This window comes from Oryctolagus cuniculus, chromosome 20, assembly GCF_051225735.1.
Source record: "Oryctolagus cuniculus isolate XC-2025 breed Fujian yellow rabbit chromosome 20, ASM5122573v1, whole genome shotgun sequence".
NCBI lineage: Eukaryota > Metazoa > Chordata > Mammalia > Lagomorpha > Leporidae > Oryctolagus > Oryctolagus cuniculus.
Window position 1 is genome coordinate 28,045,700 of NC_142886.1, and position 21,481 is coordinate 28,067,180.

A 21,481-nucleotide genomic window follows, 5' to 3' on the forward strand; every position below is an offset into this window, starting at 1 on the left:
GGATGGAGGGAAGGGTTCGCTTCCGCTTTTCTGGCAACTGGGTTCCCAAATGGATGCGTTCCAGACCCAAGAGTGCACGTCCTGGGCTCCTGTGTCTGCGTGGTGCAGGCTTGCTCCCTGGCTGGCAGATTCACAGGTTGCCAGTAATAATGTTATCAATCTCTTAAATTTGCAGCTCATTTGCTGTCTGCTGGGGGCTTGCACAGTCACATCGGCTCATTTTGAGGGGTTTTCAGGGATGCTGGAACAACTTTCTTGGTTTAACACCTCCTGAAGTCATTGCTGATACTTGTAATTCCACCATTAGGATTTAATTCCTTTGGCCTAAACTCTCTTCCTTATTAAATGCAGGTGTCTTTGGCAGCCGTGAAGCATGTTTTATTTATTAAACTTTCTCAGCCACTAACAGCTGCCTTTCTGAAATACCCACTCCTGTAGCCTTCCTTTTAAGAACCTATTTTGAAACAGGATCTATATCTGACTCCTGTCCAATTCTGTAGACCTCTGCCCTGGGGCAGTTGTCATGACTGGAAGAAGACAGGTAAAGAAACTCCTGCCAAGGTGTCCACGACTGATCATAATTTCCTGTGCTACCACTCCTAGGAGGATTTTCATTTTGACTGGCACCTTCTGCAAACACAGTGCCTCCATGCAAAGGAGCCTGTGCCCCTGATCCCATCATGTCAGTGTCTTCCATCTTTCTTCTGCTGGGCTCCCCCAGAGAGGCAGTGGGGAGAGAGCCCCCTGCCATCCCCCCACCCCCACCCAGGGCCAGCTGAGAGCAAATCCAGTCTGAAAACTCAGACTGGGCATAGCCTGGGTGGGACTCACTAGGGACAAGGCAGACAGTGTAGCCGCCTGCAGAGCGTTGTGTTGTAACATAATGTCCATCGTGCAGCAGGAAGACTGGCGTGCAGACACAATACACTTGGTGCTGGGGCTAGAATTAAAATGCTGAATAAAACAGAATTACAGCTTTTTAGGGTAAGAAGACAGCTTGGAAACACTGTAGCTTTGGGGAAGTAAAGCCATTGCATTTGCTAACTTGGCTGCCCGAGTGCAGGGTAGAGAACAAGTGAGTCTTATTTGAGCTCTGTGAGTGTGAGTTGTGGTTGATTAGTGATGTCTGATGTGTGCCATGGGTATGGTAATAGAGGAGAGGCATGTACGCCACACGTTTGCTTTTTCTGATGCCGCTCACTTGTTTTACAAATGAGCCATGTGAGGTCCAGGAGGCCGAGATGATTAGTTCAGGATTGCATAAGTGGGGGCTCTGAGTGGCAGAATTGGCCCAGAATCCAGGTGCCTTGAGTCCTGATTCAAAACTATTTCTTCTGAAGTATTCAGCTATTCCAAAAAGCACTTCACTGTGGTTAAAAAGCATCGTGATCTTAGAGTCAAACTGCCTGGGTTCAGGCCCCAGCCCTGCGACTGTTTAGCTGTGTGCCTTTGGCCAGGTTATGTGACCGAAGCACACTGTCTTCACCTGTAGAGTGGCGGATGGGAGCTGTGTTAGCTGAGTAGGCTGGTGATGGAATGACGTAAGATGATACATGTGTAAAATGTTCAGAAGTAAGATGATACATGTGTAAAGTGTTCATATTAGGTCCCATAGTGCCAGACACCAGGTGTGCGGCAGCACTGGCTCTGTGCATGCCTGAGGGTCTGAGGCAGCTTTTGCTGTCAGGCCTCACACTTGAGACGGTCATTTTGGTTTGGGGTATGCGCCGACTCTGGTTCCCCATGGACCAGCTTCCCAGTGGCGCCTTTGTCCTGTCTGGTTACTCCCATGACCGGGGCATCACTGTAGCCTCTCGCCCCAGACCATCCCTGTTCCCCTAGGCCAGTATGTCTTCTGCCCACCCTAAGCCTGGTTTGCAGGTTGGGTACCTATGGCCCCCTCCCCTCACTCACACCTGCCCCTCCTGTGGACTTAGAAAGCAAGGCCCAGTCACAGCTCAAATGCAAAAGCCGTGGCCATGGTGAGTTTCCTCTCAAGTCCAGCTGGATAGGTCCTTGGCGAAGGTCCTCCTTGGGTGACTCTAAGGGGAGGCCTTGAGAACCAGGAGTGGTCTGGGATAGTTCCAGAAGCTTGGCCTGGAGCCATGGGCCTTGAGCTGCATCCTACAGGATGACTGGTCTGCCCCCATGTCACCCAAGGTGTCATGGAGATGCCTTGCTGGGTGTCACATGGTGATAGGCCCATGGTTCTTGCCGAGTCCCTCATTGGTGACTCACGTCCTAACTGTGGGATAAAAGCTGTGACTCTGTATCCTCAAATAGCATGGGGTTTGCCCGTCTGTTCCCTGCAGGGAGGAGGTGGGGCTTTGGGAAAGGGTGGGAGCGGGAATGGTCACTCTCTGTAGCTCTGGGCCTCTCACCCATTTGGTTGCAACCTGGCTGGGTCTAGGGGTCACTTCTCAGCTTTTGCTTCTTGGCACCTGGAACAAACAGAGTGAATTGTCACAGCCACAGAGCTGCGGCGTGGGCAGAGGTACAGTCCCTGGCTGAGTCTGGGCTCCAGGGACCTGTTCCAGTGAGCCAGCAAATAACAGCGAGATTAGGAACAAATTCACAAACACACAGAGGTCTGGCAAGCACGCATCGCACAAGCAGTCGAGACTGGGAACTGTTGGGGAAGGAAGTGAGAAAGGACCCGGAGGTGTGAGGTCTCTGTTGCTACTGGGCCAGGCCAGAGGACTGTGAAACCCTGAGATTTGAGACCAGAAAGGGACAGCACAGTAGCCATAGTGGGAAAAGGGGCTCCATCCTCAACGCTAACCCTTCAGAGGTCCCCAGGTACTGGTGTGCGGCCCAGCCCTGGGAAGTAGTGAGGCTCAAGCAGGGGCTGCAGTGGGCCAGTTGGGGGAGGCAGCACTAGGGGCCCAAGCAGGTGCTGGCCACCTGGGCGACTGGGTGTTTCTCTGCCGATTCAGGACGAGTATTTAGCGGTGTGGAGGGAGTCTAGTAGGAAGATAGGACTTTGGGAGTGAGAAGACACTGACTCACACCCTGAGTGTACTGTTTACTGTCAGAATAACCTTGGCAAGGATGCTAACTTTTTTTTTTTTTTTTTTGAAAACAGAGTGACAGAGAGAGAAGGGGAGATCTTCCATCCATATTTTCATGCCTCAAATGGTCACAATGCCCAAGGCTGGGCCAAGCCAAAGCCAGAAGCCCAGAATTCAGTCTGGGTCTCCCATGTGGGTGTCAGGGACCCAAGCACTTGGGCCATCATCTGCTGCTTTCCCAGGCACATTAGCCGGTATCTAGATTGGAAGTGGAGCAGCTGGGACTTGAATCCGTGCTCCGACATGGGGTGACAGCCTCAAGAGGCAACTCAGCCTGCTGCAGCACAATGCCCACCCTGGCCTCTCACTTTCTGAGCCTCAGTTGCCACATCTGTGTGATGGGGAGAATGATAGTACACCTCTTAAGGTCTCCTTCCTGGATCAGGAGAGAGAAGTGTGTGAAAGGTAGTGCACTGGGGAGGAGTGCATCACACAACATGTGATGACCAAGATTTGGTCTGTATGCTGCTGCATGGGTCCTGTGCTGGTGTAGTGAGCCAACAATTCAGTAGATACTGACGCCTGAGAAGCATACATGAAGATTACAAACCAGGGGCCGGAGTTGTACCGGCAGTGTGCTTACAAGGTGTTTGATGACTTCAGTTTGGTTCTCATTTCAACATGAAATTATTAACTGGGATGATATTGGTAAAGCATGAGATGATGGCAAAGTTATACACACCTGAGCCCACAGATTTTATCATCTGTGAGTGAGTACTGGCCCCTTTGAATGAGGTCAGGGACTTCTGTTTCAAAGACTCAAGGTGGATATATGCAAGGGGTCTTCAAAACATTCGTGGAAAATGCATATTATGAAAAACTATGTATGTGTTTTAGGGTTTTTGCATTAAAATAAATTTATCTTTTAATTTGATTTTTCATGAAATTTTTGAAATGCCTGTATATGTGTTTGTGTATCAGTTATGAGCAAAACATATAATTGATTAAAAAGTCATAATTTATATATCTAAAATGAGACAGTGGGGATAGCTTGCAGATGGATGAGTATACTCAGAACACTGTACACTTCAAAATGGTGTATTTTGGGGCTGGTGTTGTGGCACAGCAGGTTAAGCTACCACCTGCGATGCTAGCAATCCCATATGAGCACACCCCATGAAGAGAAAACTTTGCCTAATGCAAATCACAGCAATTCTCTCCTATATTTTCTTTTTTATAAGATTTATTTTTATTTATTTGAAAGACAGAGAGAAAGGGAGAGATATAGAGACACACACACACACTCTGTGTGTGTGTGTGTGTGAGAGAGAGAGAGAGAGAGAGAGAATCAATCTTCCATCTGCTGGTATATTCTCCAAAAGGCTGCAATGGCCGTGGCTGGGCCAGGCCAAAGCCAGGAGCCAGGAGCTCCAGCCGGGTCTCCCACATGGGTGCAAGGGCCCAAGGAGGGGCCATTAGCAGGAAGCTGGATTAGAAGTGGAGCATCCGGGGGGCCGGTGTTGTGGCATAGTAGGTTAATCCTCTGCCTGTGGCGCCTGCATCCCTTATGGGTGCAGGTTCCAGTCCCGGCTGCTCCACTTCCAATCCAGCTCTCTGCTATGGCCTGGGAAAGCAGTGGAAGATGGCCCAAGTCCTTGGGACCCTGCACCCACGTGGGAGACTGAGGAGAAGCTCCTGGCTCATCGGTGCAGCTCTGGCTGTTGCAGTCAATTGGGGAGAGAACCAGCGAAAAGAAGACCTTCTCTCTATCTCTCCCTTTCACTGTCTATAACTCTACCTGTCAAATAAATAAATAAAATCCTAAAAAAAAAAAAGTGAAGCAGCTGGGACTGGAACTGGATAGGATGCTGGCAATCACTGGTGGCAGCTTAAGCCATTACACCACAATGCCAGCCCCAGGCAAAGCTTTCTTAGGTACAACATCAAGAGTGATCCATAAGAGAATTACCAAAATTAAAAATCTCATCTTTTTGAAATATATTATTAAGAAAATAGAAAGAGAAGCTACAGATGGGGAGAAATATCTGAATTCATACATTTGATAAAATACTTGTTTATAGACTATATAAAGAACTCCTATAACTTAATGATAATAAAAACCCCACCCATTAAAAAGTGGGTGAAAGATTTGAGTAGACTTTTCACCAAAGATACAGAGATGGCAGATAAGCACATGGAAGGCTCTTCAGCATTTTTAGTCCTGGGGAAATGCAAATTTAAAACACACCCCTCACACCCATGGCAGTGACTAAATTGAAAAAGTCTTATGCCAACAGATGTGGAGGAATGCCTTATCCCTGCTTATGACAGTGGAAGATGGTATAAACCACCTTGGAAAGCAGTTTGACAGTGTTTTACAAGTAGTACATATGCCTCCTGCACAAGTTGACCATTACAACCCTAAGTATTTACCCACAGGAAATGAAAGCATATGTCTGTACAAAATTGGCACGAGTGTTTTCTTAAAATTATTTATTTATTTAAAAAATATATTTATTTGAAAGAGTTAGAGAGAGGAAGAGACAGAGAGAGATCTTCCATCCACTGATTGATTCCCCAAATGTCTGCAACAGCCAGATCTAGGCCTATCCAAAGCCAGGGGCTAAGCACTTCCTCCGGGTCCCCAAAATGGGTGCAGGGATACAAGGACTTGGGGTACCCTCTGCCACTTTCCCAGGCACACTTCCAAGGAGCTGGATTGGAAGTAGAGCAGCCGGGACTCGAACTGGTGCCCATTTGGGATGCTGCTGCTGCAGGCTGCGTCTTTACTGACTATACCACAGCACCAGCCCCACACGAGTATTTGTAACAGCTTTATTTCCACTCCCAAACTGGAAACAACCCAAATGTGAAGGAAGAAACAGATTGTGGGACATTCATGGGACAGAATGCCACTCAGCAAGGTGGTGTCATAGGTATATTCATGTGTCAAACCAAGTAAGTTTTAAATATGTGTAGTGTTTTTACATATGTCAAAATACTTCAGAAAACCTCTTAAAACCAATGAACAGTGTGGTAGTTTGCCATCCATTGAAAACATTAGAAACCTGTAAGTCCATACTGGTATAAATAAATACATGAATAAACTGAAAATTTGATTAAGAAGAGGTTATTTATAAAATTTTGAGATGTCTCTCCATAAAATACCTGATTATAAAAGGCAAACAAACAACTAGTGAAGAAGCCAGAGAGATAACCATCTTAATGAAGTGATCAAGATAAACATCAATATTAAGGAGACAAAAATTGTGCACTACCTTATAGGATATAACAAGAAGAATAGAACCTTAATCAAAATAGTAAATACATGCATTTCCTTCCTAAAGCTTTAATATTCCAAGACTGGACCAGGGCCAGACCAGGAGCTGGGAATTCAGTCCAGGTCTCCCACATGGGTGGCAGGGACCCACCTATGTGAGCCATAACCTACCTGTTGGTAGGAATCTGGAATTGGTCACCAGAACCAGGAATCGATCGCAGGCACTCCCGTGTGGTATGTGGGTGCTTTAACTGCTAGGCCAAATGCTCACCCCTGATACTTTTAAGTTTACTGAGACTATCTTTATGGCCCAGTATATGGTCTCTTGGTAAATGTTCCTTCTGCCCTAGAAGAGAATGTACTCACATTCTGCCATGATTGGCTAAGTGTCTTGTAGAAACCTGCCAGGTCAATGTGGTTTATAGTATTTGTTCAAATCTTATTGTTATTACAAATCTTATTTATTTATTTGAAAGGCAGAGTTACAAAGAGAGGAACACACACACACACACCCAGAGAGAGAGAGAGAGAGAGAGAGATTGCTCTTTCTTCCATCCATTGGTTCACTTTCTAAATGGCTGTAGCAGCTGGGTCTGAACAAAGAGCCTAGAACTCCATTTGGGTCTCCCATGTGGGTTCAGGGGTCCAAGGACTTGGGCCATCTTTTGGCTGCTTTCCTGAGTGTATTAGAAGGGAATTGGATTAGAAGGGGAGCAGCTGAGACTTGAACCATGCCCGTATGGGATGCCAGTGTTGCAGGTGGTGGCTTAACCTATTGCATCGTAACTCTGGTCCCTGTTCAAGTCTTTTATATCCTCACTCATCTTCTGCCTATTCTATTTTCTTTTCCAGTTTGATTCATATTTTATTTTGTTTTTATTTTTTCCTAAATAAACTTTATTTAATGAATACAAATTTCAAAAGTACAACTTTAGGAATATAGTGATTGTTTTGATCATATCCACTCTCCACCCCCACACCCACCAAACCTCCTCCTCCCTCTTCCATCCTAGTCCCATTCTCTATTAAGAAAACAACAACAACAACAACAAAAACTGTTCCTTGACAGTCAAGATAAGGGCTATGAAAATCATTGTTTCTCAAAAGTGTCAATTTCACTTCTACAGATTTCCTTTTAGGTGCTCTGTTAGGTATCACAGATCAGGGAGAACATATGCTTTGGGACTGGCTTATTTCACTCAGTATGATGTTTTTCAGATTCTGGTGTTTTGTTGCAAATGACTGGATTTCATTTTTTTAACTACTAAGTAGTATCCCATAGAGTACATATCCCATAATTTATTAATCCAGACTTCAGTTGATGGGCATTTAGGTTACTCCATGTCTTAGCTATTGGGAATTGAGCTGCAATAAACATGGGGGTGCAGATAACTCTTTTATTTGATGATTTCATTTCCCTGGGGTAAATTCCCAGGAGTGGATGGCTGGGTCATATGGTAGGTCTATATTCAGATTTCTGAGTTATCTCCAAACTGATTTCCATAGTGGTTTTACCAGTTTACATTCCTACCAACACTGGATTAGAATATTTTTCCTCCACATCCTGGCCAGCATTTGTTGTTTGTTGATTTCTGTATGAAAGCCATTCTATCTGGGGTGAGGTACAACCTCACTGTGGTTTTGATTTGCATTTCCCTGAAGGCTAGTGATCCTGGACATTTTTCGTGTGTCTGTTGGCCATTTGGACTTCCTTGATTGAAAAATGTCTGTTTATGTCCTTGGCCCATTTCTTAGCACAGTTGTTTGCTTTGTTGTTGTGGAGTTTCTTGATCTCTTTATAGATTCTGGTTATTAATCCTTTATCAGTTGCATAGTTTGCAAATAATTTCTCTCATTCTGCTGGTTGCCTCTTCACTATTCTGAGTGTTTCTTTTGTAGTGCAGAAGCTTCTCAATTTGAAGTAATTCCATGTGTTGATTTTGGCTTTGATTGCCTGTGCCTCTGGGGTCTTTGCCAAGAACACTTTGCCTGTGCCAATGTCTTGCAGGGTTTCTCAAATGTTCTCTAGTAATTTGATGGTATTGTGTCATAGGTTTAGATCTTTAATCCATGTTGAGTGGATTTTTGTGTAAGGTGTAAGGTAGGGGTCCTGCTTCATACTTCTGCATGTGGAAATCCAGTTTTCTCAGCACCATTTGTTGAAGAGACTGTCCTTGCTCCAGGGATTGGTTCTAGCTCTTTTGTCAAATATAAATTGCTTATAGATGCTTGGATTGATTTCTGGCACTTGTATTCTGTTCCATTGGCCTCTCCATCTGTATTTGTACCAGGCTGGTTTGAGTATAACTGCCTTGTAGTCTGTCTTGAAATCTGATGTTGTGATGCCTCCAGCTTGTTTTTGTTCTGTAAGATTGCTTTATCTATTCAAGGTCTCTTGTGTTTCCATATGAATGTCAGCATCATTTTTTTCTAGATCTGAGAAGAATGTCTGTGGTATTTTGATTGATATCACATTGGATCTGTAAGTTGCCTTCAGATGAATGGATATTTTGATGATATTCATTCTTCCAATCCATGAACATGGGAGATTTTTCCATATTTTGTATTTTCTATTTCTTTCTCTAATCTTTTGTGATACTCATTGCAGAGATCTTTTTTGCTATTGTTGTTGTGAGGGCCTTTCTTACTGATTCAATTTCTTACCTGGTTATGGGTCTGTTAGGCTTTCTAAGTCTTCATGGCTCAATTTAGGTAGATTGTATGTGTCCAGGAATCTATCCATTTCTTCTAGGTTTCCCATTTTGCTGGCATACAGCCCTTTGTAGTAATTTCTGATGACTCATTTTATTTCTGTGGTATCTGCTGTTACATTTCCTTTTTCATTTTATTTTATTGATTTGGGTCTTCTCTCTCCTTTCCTTGGTTAGTTGTGCAAAAGGTGTGTTAAGTTTGTTTATGTTTTCTATAAACAAGCTCTTCGTTTTGCTGATCTTTTGTATTTTATTTGGATTCAGTTTTGTTGATTTCTTTTATCATTTCTTTTCTCCTACTAGTTTTGAACTTAGTTTGCTTCTGTTTTTCTAGATCCTTGAGATGCACTGATAGTTCATTTATTTGGTGCTTTTCTGATTTCTTGATGTAGGCACCTATTGCTATAAACTTTCCTCTTAACATTGCTTTTGCTGTATCCCCTTGGTTTTGTTATGTTGTGTTATCATATTCATTTGCTTCCAGAAATTTTTTTATTTCTCTTTTGATTTCTTCTATGACCCACTGTTCACTCAGGAAGATGTTGTTTAGTCTCCATGTGTTTGCATATGCTCTAGAGATTCCTGAGTTGCTGATTTCCAGCTTCAGTGCCTTGTGATCCTAGAAGATGCATGGTATGATTCTGATTTTTTTGAATTTTCTGAGACTCGCTTTATGGTCTAGTATGTGATCAGTCCTAGAGAAGGTTCCAAGCACAGGTTAGAAGAATGTGTATTCTGCAACTATAGGATGAAAAGTTCTATAGGTATCTGTTAGGTCCATTTGGCCTATAGTATCAGTTAATTCCACTATTTCCTTGCTATTTTCTGTCTGTGTGATTTGTCCATTGCTAAAAGTGGGGTATTGAAATCCCCCATTATTATTGTATTGGAATCTGTGTCTCCCTTTAGATCTCTTAATATTTCTTTATTTTATTTTATTTTATTTTATTTTTTTTGACAGGCAGATGGACAGTGAGAGAGAGAGAGACAGAGAGAAAGGTCTTCCTTTTGCCGTTGGTTCATCCTCCAATGGCCGCCGCGGCTGGCGCGCTATGGCAGGCGCACCTCGCTGATCTGGTGGCAGGAGCCAGGTACTTATCCTGGTCTCCCATGGGGTGCAGGGCCCAAGCACTTGGGCCATCCTCCACTGCACTCCCGGGCCACAGCAGAGAGCTGGCCTGGAAGAGGGGCAACCGGGACAGAATCTGACTAGAACCCAGTGTGCAAGTGCCACAAGGCGGAGGATTAGCCTAGTGAGCCGCGGCACCGGCCTAGGAGTATATGCATTTCTAATACTCACATCTTCCTGTTGAATTGTTCTGTTAATGATTACATAATGCACTTGTCTCTTTTAACAGGTTTTGTGTTAAAGTTTATTTTGTCTGCTCTTAGAATGGCTACACAAGCTCTTTTTTGGTTTCTGTTAGCATGGAACATCTTTTTCCATCCTTTTACTTTCAGTCTGCATTCATTTATGTTAGTCCTATGTGTTTCTTGTAGGCAGCAAATAGATGGGATTTGTATTTTAATCCAGTCAGCCAGCCTGTATCTTTTAACTGGCGAGTTGAGTTCATTTGCCTCAAGGTGACTATTGATAAGTAATGGCTTTGCCCTGCCATTTTTCCATAAATATTCCTATTTTACTTTGGGTTTCCTTTGTACTTTTATTGATAGATTTTCTGCCTTTACCTTCTTCTGTAGTGAGGACCATGTTTCTGTGTTTCTGTGTGTAGCACATCCTTAAGCATCTTCTGCAGGGCTGGACAGGTGGTGACAAATTTTTTTAAGTTTGTTTGTTATAGAAGGTCTTTATTTCACTTTTGTTCATAGATGAGAGCTTCGCAGTTTTTGTATTCTCTGTTGGCAGTTTTTTTCTTTTAATACTTGGACATATCTTACCATCATCTCCTAACCTGTAGGGTTTCTGATGAGAAGTCCACTGTGTGTTTAATTGGAGATCATCTGAAAGTTATTTGGTGTTTCTCTCGTGCACCGTTTAGAATATTTTCTTTATGTTTTACTGTGGAGAGTTTGATTATAATGTGTCATGGTAAAGATCTTTTCTGGTCATGTCTATTTGGAGTTCTATGTGTTTCCTGTACTTGGATGCCCCTTTTTTCTCCAAATTGGGGAAATTTTCCATTATTATTTCACTAAAAAGGCCTTCTAATTCTTTCTCAGGAACTCCTAGAACCTGTATGTTGGGTCATCGATAGTATTCTGTAAATTCCCAACAGTATTTTTTAGTTTTCTCATTTCCTCCTCTTGTTTTCGGTTTGATTGTGTAATTTCCTGTGCTTTGTCATCTAAGTTGGATATTCTTTCTTCTGCTTCACCAATTGTGTTATTAAGGCTATCCACTGTATTTTATCTGTTCTGTTGAATTCTTCATTTCTAAGATTTTATTTTGATTTCTCTTTAAGATCTCAATTTCGTGGGAAAAATTTCTTTCATGTCATTTCATTTCATTAGTTCATGCGTGTTTGCTTCAGATTACTTGTAAGTAATCCTATGATCGATTTTTTTCTATTTCTGGCATTTCTTCAATCTCATTATCTTTACAATCTAGTATTGAGGTGTTGTGTTCTTTTGGGGGTGTCATGTTGTCTTCCTTGTTCTTCTTTCTTGGGTTGGTGCTTTTGTTTTTGGCATTTGTGGGGATACTCTTGGGTTCTTCTTTGATTTTTCTATGTGGTGGCTTTTATCTTTGGACTATGTCTGATCAGATTAGTGGAGTGTCTGTTTTCAGGGAATACCTAGAGGTGTGTGGTGAGAGTGGCCAGGGATCTCTGTTCAGTGCTGCAGAGTGAAGGTGTGTCTTAGAAGACACCCCCAGGTTTGGCATGGTAAATGTCCCTTTTTTTAAATCAGAGGTGAGGTTTCTTCTTGTCTATTGGCATAGACTCAGCTGAGCTCCTCTCCTGGAAGGAGACCAGTGCTGGGTGGTAGACCCTGTGAGTATATTAGTAGTCTGCTCTGCCACAGGACCGTACAAAGACTGTGCAGTGCTCACTGTGAGCTCAGATTCCCCAGCAGTGTCTCTCCCCAGGTAACCAGGGAGCCCTTAGCTTGTGGAGCCTCCCACAGTGACTGCCCAAGGTCCCAGCCACACCGTGAGTCCTCCCACACAGCCTCAGTGTTTTCACAGTCCTGGCACACAGCCTCTCACAGTCAAGAGCACCACGCCCCCAGTCTGTTCTCCCTACCAGAGGCAGGAATCTCCATTGGCTGGTTGCTGGGTACAGACACGCGCTGGCACAGTTGTTACATTGTCCAAAATGGCACCTGCTCTCTGTCAGCTTGTTACAGGGCTCCTTTGCCGGATGATCAGGGAGAGAGAAAATGTGCCTTCCCTTTGTTTTTTCTCCTCTAGTTTGGCAGGCACGCTGTCTCCCACGGGGCTCCAAGCCGGGTTCCCTCACAGCTCTTCCTGCTGCTTTTTCGCCAGTGGCTTGGGCTGTCGCAGCCTGCTCACACCGTGCTCTCCAGTGCTGGTGCGGAGGCTCTCGGCTGGTGGGGTCCTAAGTTGTGCGCCTCTTCACCCTCCACGCAGGTCCACTGTGTTCCTTCAGTTTATGGAGTTTCCTCTGCTGTTTTCTCCCTAACTCTTCTTGAGACTGCACTCTTTCCATTTTTATAAACTGTCTTCTCCCAGACTCGGGCAGAAAACTCCCTCCCTACTCCGCCATCTTAATCCAATCCCTATTAATTCTATCATTGAGAGACAGGTGTTGAAATCTATGACTATGATTATGGATGTTTGTGTTCCTCTTTGCAGGTCCATTAGTTTTTGCGTCATGCGTTTTGAAGCTCTGTTATTTGGTACATAAATGATGAGGGTTGTATATCTTCTGAAGGATTGACCTCTTTATCATTATGAAGTGACCTTCTTTATGCTTGTTAATATCCTCTCCTCTGAAATCAATTTTGTGTGATAGAAATACAGCTATTCTACCTTTCTTTTGATTAGCGTTGGCATAGTGTATATTTTTCTACCTTTTTACATTTAACATATTTGCACTTTTATATTTAAAGAACACTTCTTGTAGGCAATATATACTTGGGTCTTTATTTTTTATCCTGTTTGCCAATCCCTAACTTAAAAAAATTTTTATTTTTTATTTATTTATTTTTTTCATTTTATTTGAAAGGCAAAGACACACACAGAGCTCTTCCATCCATGATACATTCCCCAATGTCCTCAAAAGTCAGTGTTGGGGGCAAACTTGGTCTAGCTCTCCCGTGTAGGTGGCAGGAACCCAATCACTTGCACCATCATCATTGCCTCCCAGGGCCTGCACTAACAGGAAGCTGGGCTTGGGAGCCGAAGCTGAGTATGGAACCCAGACACTGCAATATGAGACAGGCATCTGACCCAGTGTCTCCACTGCTGTATCGAATGTGCTCCCCAACCTCTGATTTTTAATTGAGAGTTTTATATCGTTTGCACTTGATGGGATTATTGGTATGATTAGATTTATATCTTTTATCTAGCTGAATTTATTTGCCCTATTTTTTATTTCTTGTTTTCCTCCCTCATGCTTTCTTTTGGATTGAGTATTTTCTTTCTCTCTCTGTTTTTAAAGATTTATTTATTTGAAAGGCAGAGTTACAGAAAGAGAGTGAGAGACATGAAGAGAAAGAGGTCTTCCAGTTGCTGGTTCAATTCCCCAAATGCTGGCAACAGCCAGGGCTGGACCAGGCTGAAGCCAGGAGCCTGGAACTCCATCTGGGTTGACCACGTGGGTGCAGGGTTCCAAGCACTTGTGCCATATTACCCTGCTTTCCCAGGCAATTAGCAAGACACTGCATCAGATGTGGAGCAGCCAGGACTTGAATTGGCACCCACATGGGATGCTGACATTTTAAATGGTGGCTTAACCCACTGTGCTGCACCGCTGGCCCCAAGGTTGAATATTTTTTATGTTCCATTTATTTCCATTGTTGTTTTGTGAATTATAATTCTTTTTATTAATGATTGCTTTAGTTTATACTACTCATCTTAGCTTGTCACAGTCCATATCTAAGTGATATTATACCACTTCATAGAATATCAGAATTCGGAGTATGCTTCCCTTTCTTTCTTCCAGTCTTTGTGGTGTTGATTTAATATTTTTACATGTCATAAGCTCTGTGTGACACTGTTACTATTTTGTTTAAGCAGTTACTTATCTTTTTTTAAACATTTATTTATCTAAAAGGCAGGGTTAAGAGAGAGAAAGGAAGAGAGAGAGAGAGGGATCTTCCATCTGCAGGGACAGAGAGAGACAGAGAGAGCGAGCGAGCGAGTGAGCAAGCTTCTGTTCACTGACTCACTCCTCAGATGGCCAGGATTGGACCAGGCTGAAGCCACATGGGCTGCCTTCCTAGGCACATTAGCAGAGAGCTGGCTCAGAAGCAGAGCAGCAGGGCTGGGGCTGGCATCCTGTACGGACAGTGGTTCGAAACCTGGCTGCTCCTCTTCTGATCCAGTTCCCTGCTGAAGTGCCTAATGCCTAGGAAAGCATTGGAAGATGGCACTTCAGCACTTGTGTGGGAGACCTGGAAGAAGCTCCTGGCTCTTGGCTTTGGCATTTTGGCATGACCCAACACCAGTGGATGGAAACACACACACACTCTCTCTCTCTGTCTCTCTCTCTGTCTCTCTCTCTCTCTCTGTCTCTCTCTCTCTCTCTCTGTGTGTGTGTGTGTCTCCCTCTCCTCCTCTCTTTGTAACTCTGCCTTTCAAATAAAAAAAAAGTGGAGCAGCTGGGACTCTAATTAGTGCTCACATGGGATGCTGGCATCACAGACAGTTCAACTTGCTATACCACAGTTCTGGCCCCAGTTACTTATCTTTTAAAGAGATAAAAAAAAAAAAAAAGAAGAAGGAAAAATTCTTGTATATTTACCCATGAAGTTACTTTCTCTGGTGTCTGTTCCTTCTGCCTGAAGGGGTGTTTGATATTCATGGAGTGCAGGGAGGTGAATTCTGTCAGCTTTTATGTCTCAGAGACTTTATTTCACTTTTGTTTTTGAAGGATGTCTTTGCTGGGTATAGAATGCTGGATTTTCTTTCAATACTTTCAGAGCTGTTGATTCACTAACTTCTGCTTGTTTTTCTGCTGAAAAATCTACTGCTGTTCTTTTTTTTTTTTTAAAGGTTTATTTATTTATTTGAAAGTTGAGTTACAAGGAGAGAGAGAGAATTTTCCATCTGTTTATTCACTCCACAGACGGCTGCAGCTGTTGACCATGGGCCAGGCTGAAGCCAGGAGCCAGGAGCTTCTTCCCAGTCTCCCACGCGGGTGCAGGGCCCAAGCAGTTGGGTTGGCTCCCACTGCTTTTTCAGCAGGGAGCTGGATTGGAAGTGGAGCAGCCAGGACTCCTGTGTCGCAGGTGGTGGCTTTACCTGCTAAACCATAATGCAAGCCTCTGTTGTTATTTTTATCTTTGCTCCTTTGTCTTTTGTCTCTTTTTTTGCTCTGGATTTGTTTTTTCTTTAACATTTTCTGTTTAGCACTGCCCTCCCTCCCTCCCTCCCTCCCTCCCTCCCTCCCTTCCTTCCTTTCTTTTTGACAGGCAGAGTGGACAGTGAGAGAGAGAGACAGAGAGAAAGGTCTTCCTTTGCCGTTGGTTCACCCTCCAATGGCCGCCGCGGATGGCACACTGCGGCCGGCGCACCGCGCTGATCCAAAGCCAGGAGCCAGGTGCTTCTCCTGGTCTCCCATGGGGTGCAGGGCCCAAGTACTTGGGCCATCCTCCACTGCACTCCCTGGCCACAGCAGAGAGCTGGCCTGGAAGAGGGGCAACGGGGACAGAATCCGGCGCCCCTACTGGGACTAGAACCTGGAGTGCTGGCGCCGCTAGGCGGAGGATTAGCCTGTTGAGCCGCGGCGCCGGCCTAGCACTGCTTTAAACAATGTCATTATGTATTTTTTTGTTTTTGTTTTTGAGGATGTATTTGTTTGAAAAGCCAAGTGACACAGAGAGAGGGAGAGAGACACATCGCATCACAAACACAAATATACATTAGATGCACAATACACACAGATCTTCCATTCCCCAGTTCACTCCTCAAATGGCTGCAGTGGCCAGGGCTGAAGTCAGGACCCTGGAACTTCATCCGGGTTTCCTTCATGGGTGGCAGGGGCCCAAGCACTTGGGCCGCCATCTTCTGCTTTCCCAGACACATTCACAGGGAGCTGGATCGGAAGCGGAGCAGCTGGGACTTGAACTGGCACCCTGATGTGGGATGCCAGTATTGCAATCAGAGGCACGATGCCAGCCGCTATGTAGGTTTCTTTATATTTCTTGAGCTTGGGGCTTGTAGATGTTCTTGGATCTGTTGATTTATACCTAAAGAAATAAAATTGAAAAAACTTTCATGCACTCTTTCTTTGGTTATTTTTTCCCCACCCCTCCCATCTCCTTTGCTTTGTGATTTTCCTGCACATCTGCCAGACTGCTTGGCTTTGTCCCACAGCTCACTGGTGAAAATCAATCAAAGCTAAGTAGCTTGGTTCTCACTAAGTTTTCCCCACTATTTCATTTTGAATAGTTTATTGTTAGGTTTTCAAGTTAACTAGTCTTTTCTTCCCCTCTGCAATGTCTAATATGCCATGAATTCCATCTGATGTGTTTTTCATCTCTAGAGTTTGATTGGGATTCTCTGAGTCTCTCTCCTTCTCCTTGTCCCCCATTCACCTGCTGCCTCTCCCTGCACTGTCCTCCATCCATATCTGTGGTTAGACATTTAAGCACTGACGTGTTTTCATATCCTCTACTAAATCCCCCAGCTGTTCTGCATTGTCTCCCTCACTCCCTGCCATGGGCTCCACCACAAAGGCTCTTGCTCCTCATGTTTCCCTCTTGCTTGGTCTCCTGACGAACTCCGATGCTTCCTTGTGTGGTTCTGCGTGGGATGCCATGCCTCCTACTTCTGGGGATTTGGGAGTAAAAACCCATTCCTTTGTGACAACCATTTCTGTGTGTGTCTGTCTTACCATACCTGATTGTAATCCCAGGTACCCTTTGTAGTAAGTGTAGAGATGCCAACGCTGGCTCTGTGAATGTCTGTGTTTCCTTATCTGTGTTTCCTTTGGACCTTCACAGCAGCCACATGAGCAGGCACTAGCATTACTCTTGTCTTTAGATGAGAAGACCCAAGTGAAGAGCAGTTAGATAACTGCCGATGGTCACCAGCCTCTAACTGGTGAAGTCGGGACAGACCTGATGCATCCGATGCCCTATGCTGTTAACCACAAAACTGTCCCACGCATGGTCAGAGTGGCATGCAGTCTGGGGTCAGACTCTTCCAAAACATTTATGAATTGCAACTTACATTATTTCCCCTGAGACAGGATGAGTGTAACTTCGTTGCCTGAATGACAGCTTGAAGCAAAGCTTGACATGACAGGAGAGGCCCTGACCATAGCCCCAGCCTGCTCTGTTGTTGCTGAGGGGAGGAGCAGGTGTTCTGTCTCCAGAACATCCACTTGGACCACAGTGCTCTGCCACGTTATTTATTTATTTTGAAGGTCAGAGTTCCAGAGAAAGGGAGAGACAGAGAAAGAGATCTTTCATCTGCTGTTCACTCCCCCGATGGCTGCAATGGCCAGCACTGGGCTGGGCTGAAGCTAGGAGCCAGGAGTTTCATCCAGGTCTCTCAAACACTTGAGCCATCTTCTGCTGCTTTCCCCGGCCATCAGCAGGGAGCTGGATGTACAGTGGAGCAGCTGGGACATGAACCAGAGGCCATCTGGTATCCTGCCATTGAAGGCAACAGCTTCACCTGCTTTGGCACATGCTGGCAAAAGTCTTGTGCATTTTTTAAACAAGATTGATTGATTGATGGATTGAACCAGTGCCCATATGGAATGCCGTCACCACAGATGGTGGGTTAATCCATGGCACCACAATACTGGTCTCAGAGTCTTCTGTGTTTAAAGCTGGGAGGCTGGGAAGTCTCTGGGCTTTTCCATTCCCAGAAGATGCCAAAGAAAAGATGGGTCAAAAGAAATTCTCCCCCATAACTGACAGACGTTCATTGCAAGAAGTTTGGAGAAGATGGGAGAGACCAATGAAAAATGCTGTTACAGTTCTACAGCCTGGAGATTTCACTGTTCACATTTCAGTCCTTTGATCCTTGAGTCTGTCACTGAAAGAATTAATCAGAGTTCTGTTTTGTGGTCTCTGTGTTGCCTTCTCTTTCGCTGTCCCCTTCTTCTTCCCATATCTGTGAGGGGTATGTATGAAGGTGCTTCCAAGGCTTTATGAAGAGATGCAATTAAATAATGCTCTTATTTTGGTACAAAATTTTTTGAAATTGTATAAGGGGTCTTCAGAAAGTTTATGGAAAATGTATAATATGAAAAAAAAAACTATGCATGGATTTCAAAATTTTTTACAGCAACATAAACATCTTTTAATTCCATTTTCTACAAACTTCCAGAAGTCCCCTTGTGCGGGTGTCTCTTTCCTCTCTGTCAGCATCCCTGCACCCAGAGATACTGCCCAGTTCTGATTGAGTTTGACATCAGTCCCTTGCTGTGAAGTTTGGGGTTCCTCACTCCCAGGGTGTCAGACTCCAGTCAGGAGTTATATCCCTGGGCCTTTACTGCACTTGGCCAAGTCAATAACTAATCACCATGGAGTTTGTCTTATTAGCTACTCACTGCCCCCATCCTCAAACCAGAAGCCAAGGGGGCTAATGACAGTGCTTTGCATTAATATGAGGCAGATTAAAACTCATTACAGCAAGGTTATGGGTAATGAGATCATTGTAAGGCAAGTTGTAGAGCTGGGAGTGAAATGAAGTTATGGAGCGGAGCAGGGAGACTGCACCAGCTGTTGCTGCCATGTTTTGGTGGGGGCGGAAGTGGGTGTGGGGCTCTGCAGGGATGATGTGCTCCAGAGACCTACTCAACCACCAGTGCAGCCAGGGGCTTGGTAAAGGCAGGATGGGGCCCCAGTGAGCAAGTGGGGTCTAGTATTAGGGCAAGCAGCACAAGTAGGGAGATCTTTAGGGAGGAGAACCTGGTAACCCTGTGGCGCTGTTTGCATTTCTCATGCAATGGTGCTTTGCAATTCAGACGACAGAGCATGAAATTAGCTACTGTTTCTGTCTGTTAGATTGTGGTCCTGACTGTTGGCCTGCACCAAGTAGAGGGAGTGGCTGGCCCTGCAGGGTGGTAGCTGTTCTGTTGAATTTCATTTTCTAGGAAGATAGATTATTTTACCTTCCCTGTCTCATTTGTTTATTGAACACTGCCTATTTGCTGGAGCCATTGTAGGCTCTGTATTTTTTTTTAAGTTCTATTTATTTTGAAGGCAAAGAGAGGTAGAGAGAGAGGGATATTAAGAACTTAATCCAGGTCTTCCACTTGGATGATGGGGACCCAAGTACTTGGATTATCACCTGTTGCCTCCCAGGGTGCACAGTAGCAGGAAGCTGGATCCAAAACAGAGCAGGGACTTGAACCCAGGCACTTAGGTACAGGATGTAAGTGTCCCAAGTGGCATCTTAACACTGCACCACAACATCTGCCCCACTTCCCGCTCAGTTTTATATGTTATTTCATTTATTCATCACAGTGACAAGTATAATTATTATCCTTCTTTTATTGATGAAGATATTGAGGTTTCAAAATTAATTAACTTGTCCAAGGACTTATGAAAAGCAGCCAGCAAAACAGGATTTGAACCTAGGTTTTTCTGATTTTAAAGCTGATGTCATTAACTTTTATGCAATGGGATCCCTCCCCATTATATATAAAACCATGTACAAGGATTGGATTAAGATGGTGGAGTAGGGAGTGAGCTTGCTGCTCTGGTCTAGGAGAAGATAGTTTAAAAAAGTAGAAAGAGTGCAGTCTCAGGGAAGAGTTAGGGAGAAAACAGCAGAGGAAACTCTACACAAATAAAGGAGACAGCATCATGCCCACAAAAGAACACAACACTTCAATACCAGATTGTGAACATGATGAGATGGAAGAAATGCCAGAAATGGAATTCAAAAAATTGATCGTAGAATTACTTATAAGTAATCAGAAGCAAATGCACAAACTAATGAAATCTGTATGTGACCTGAAAGAAAATTTCTCCCACAAAATTGAGATCTTAAAGAAAAATCAAAATGAAATCTTGGAGATGAATAATTCAGTAGAACAAAAAAAAAATGCAGTGGAAAGCCTTAACAATAGAATTGCTGAAACAAAAGAAAGAATATCTGACTTAGAAGACAAAGCACAGGAAATGATACAGTCAGAACAAACACAAGAAGAAGAAATGAGAACTTAAAAAACACTGTTAGTAATTTATAAGGATACTACCAAACGAACCAACATAATGGGTTCTCAGAGTTACTGAAGGTGTGGAAGGAGAAAGGATTAGAAAGTCGTTTTAGTGAAATAATAACAGAAAATTATCCCAGTTTGGAGAAAGAAAAGGACAACCAAGTACAGGAGCCACATAGAATTCCTAATAGATATGACCAGAAAAGGTCTTCACCACAACACATTGTAATCAAACTCTCCCCAGTAAAACATAAAGAAAAGATTCTAAATCTTTTTAGATTGCTGTGTAGGAGAGAAACTCCAGATTACTTTCATAGGATATCCAATTAGACTCACAGAAGACTTCTCATCAGAAACCCTACAGGTTAGGAGAATGGCGAAATATAGTCCAAATCTTAACACAAAAGAACTGTCAACTCAGAATACTGTACCCTGCAAAGCTCTCATTTATGAACGAAGATGGAATAAAGACCTTCTATGACAAACAGAAATCAAAAGAATGTGTCACCATCCATCCAGCATTGCAAAAGATGCTTAAGGATGTGCTGCACACAGAAACACAGAAACATGGTCCTCACTACAGAAGAAGGTAAAGGCAGAAAATCATCAGTAAAAGTACAAAGGAAATCCAAAGTAAAATAGGAATATTTGTGGAAAAATGGCAGGGCAAAGCCATTACTTATCAATAGTCACCTTGAGGCAAATGAACTCAACTCGCCAGTTAAAAGATACAGGCTGGCTGACTGGATTAAAATACAAATCCCATCTATTTGCTGCCTACAAGAAACACATATGACTAACAAAAATGAATGCAGACTGAAAGTGAAAGGATGGAAAAAGATGTTCCATGCTAACAGAAACCACAAAAGAGCTCGTGTAGCCATTCTAAGAGCAGACAAAATAGACTTTAACACAAAACCTGTTGAAAGAGACAAAGAAGTGCACTATGTAATCATTAAGGGATCAATTCAACAGGAAGATGTGAGTATTAGAAATGCATATGCTCCTAATTACAGGGCATCTGGCTATTTAAAAGAAATACTAAGAGATCTTAAGGGAGACATAGACTCCAATACAATAATAATGGGGGATTTCAATACCCCACTTTTAGCAATAGGCAAATCACCCCGACAGAAAATAGCAAGGGAACAGTGGAATTAATTGATACTATAGACCAAATGGACCTAACAGATATCTACAGAA

At 43.7% G+C, this 21,481-nt stretch overlaps 1 protein-coding gene across 11 annotated transcripts in view; it reads left to right on the top strand.

Moving 5' to 3' along the window:
* ADCK1 (aarF domain containing kinase 1) overlaps positions 1 to 21,481 on the top strand; it is a 137,474-nt gene that overhangs the window by 29,165 nt on the left and 86,828 nt on the right. For 6 of the 11 annotated variants that reach the window (XR_016226639.1, XM_089322442.1, XM_089322443.1 and 3 more), the window contains exon 4: positions 15,218 to 15,380. The exons of the other annotated variants lie outside the window; for them this stretch is intronic. Coding sequence is in view for 5 of the 6 variants with exons in the window: in XM_089322442.1 (XP_089178568.1) it covers positions 15,218 to 15,380 (163 nt within the window). In the remaining variant the exon portion in view is untranslated. The remainder of the gene's footprint in view (positions 1 to 15,217; positions 15,381 to 21,481) is intronic. 11 annotated transcript variants of the gene reach the window in all.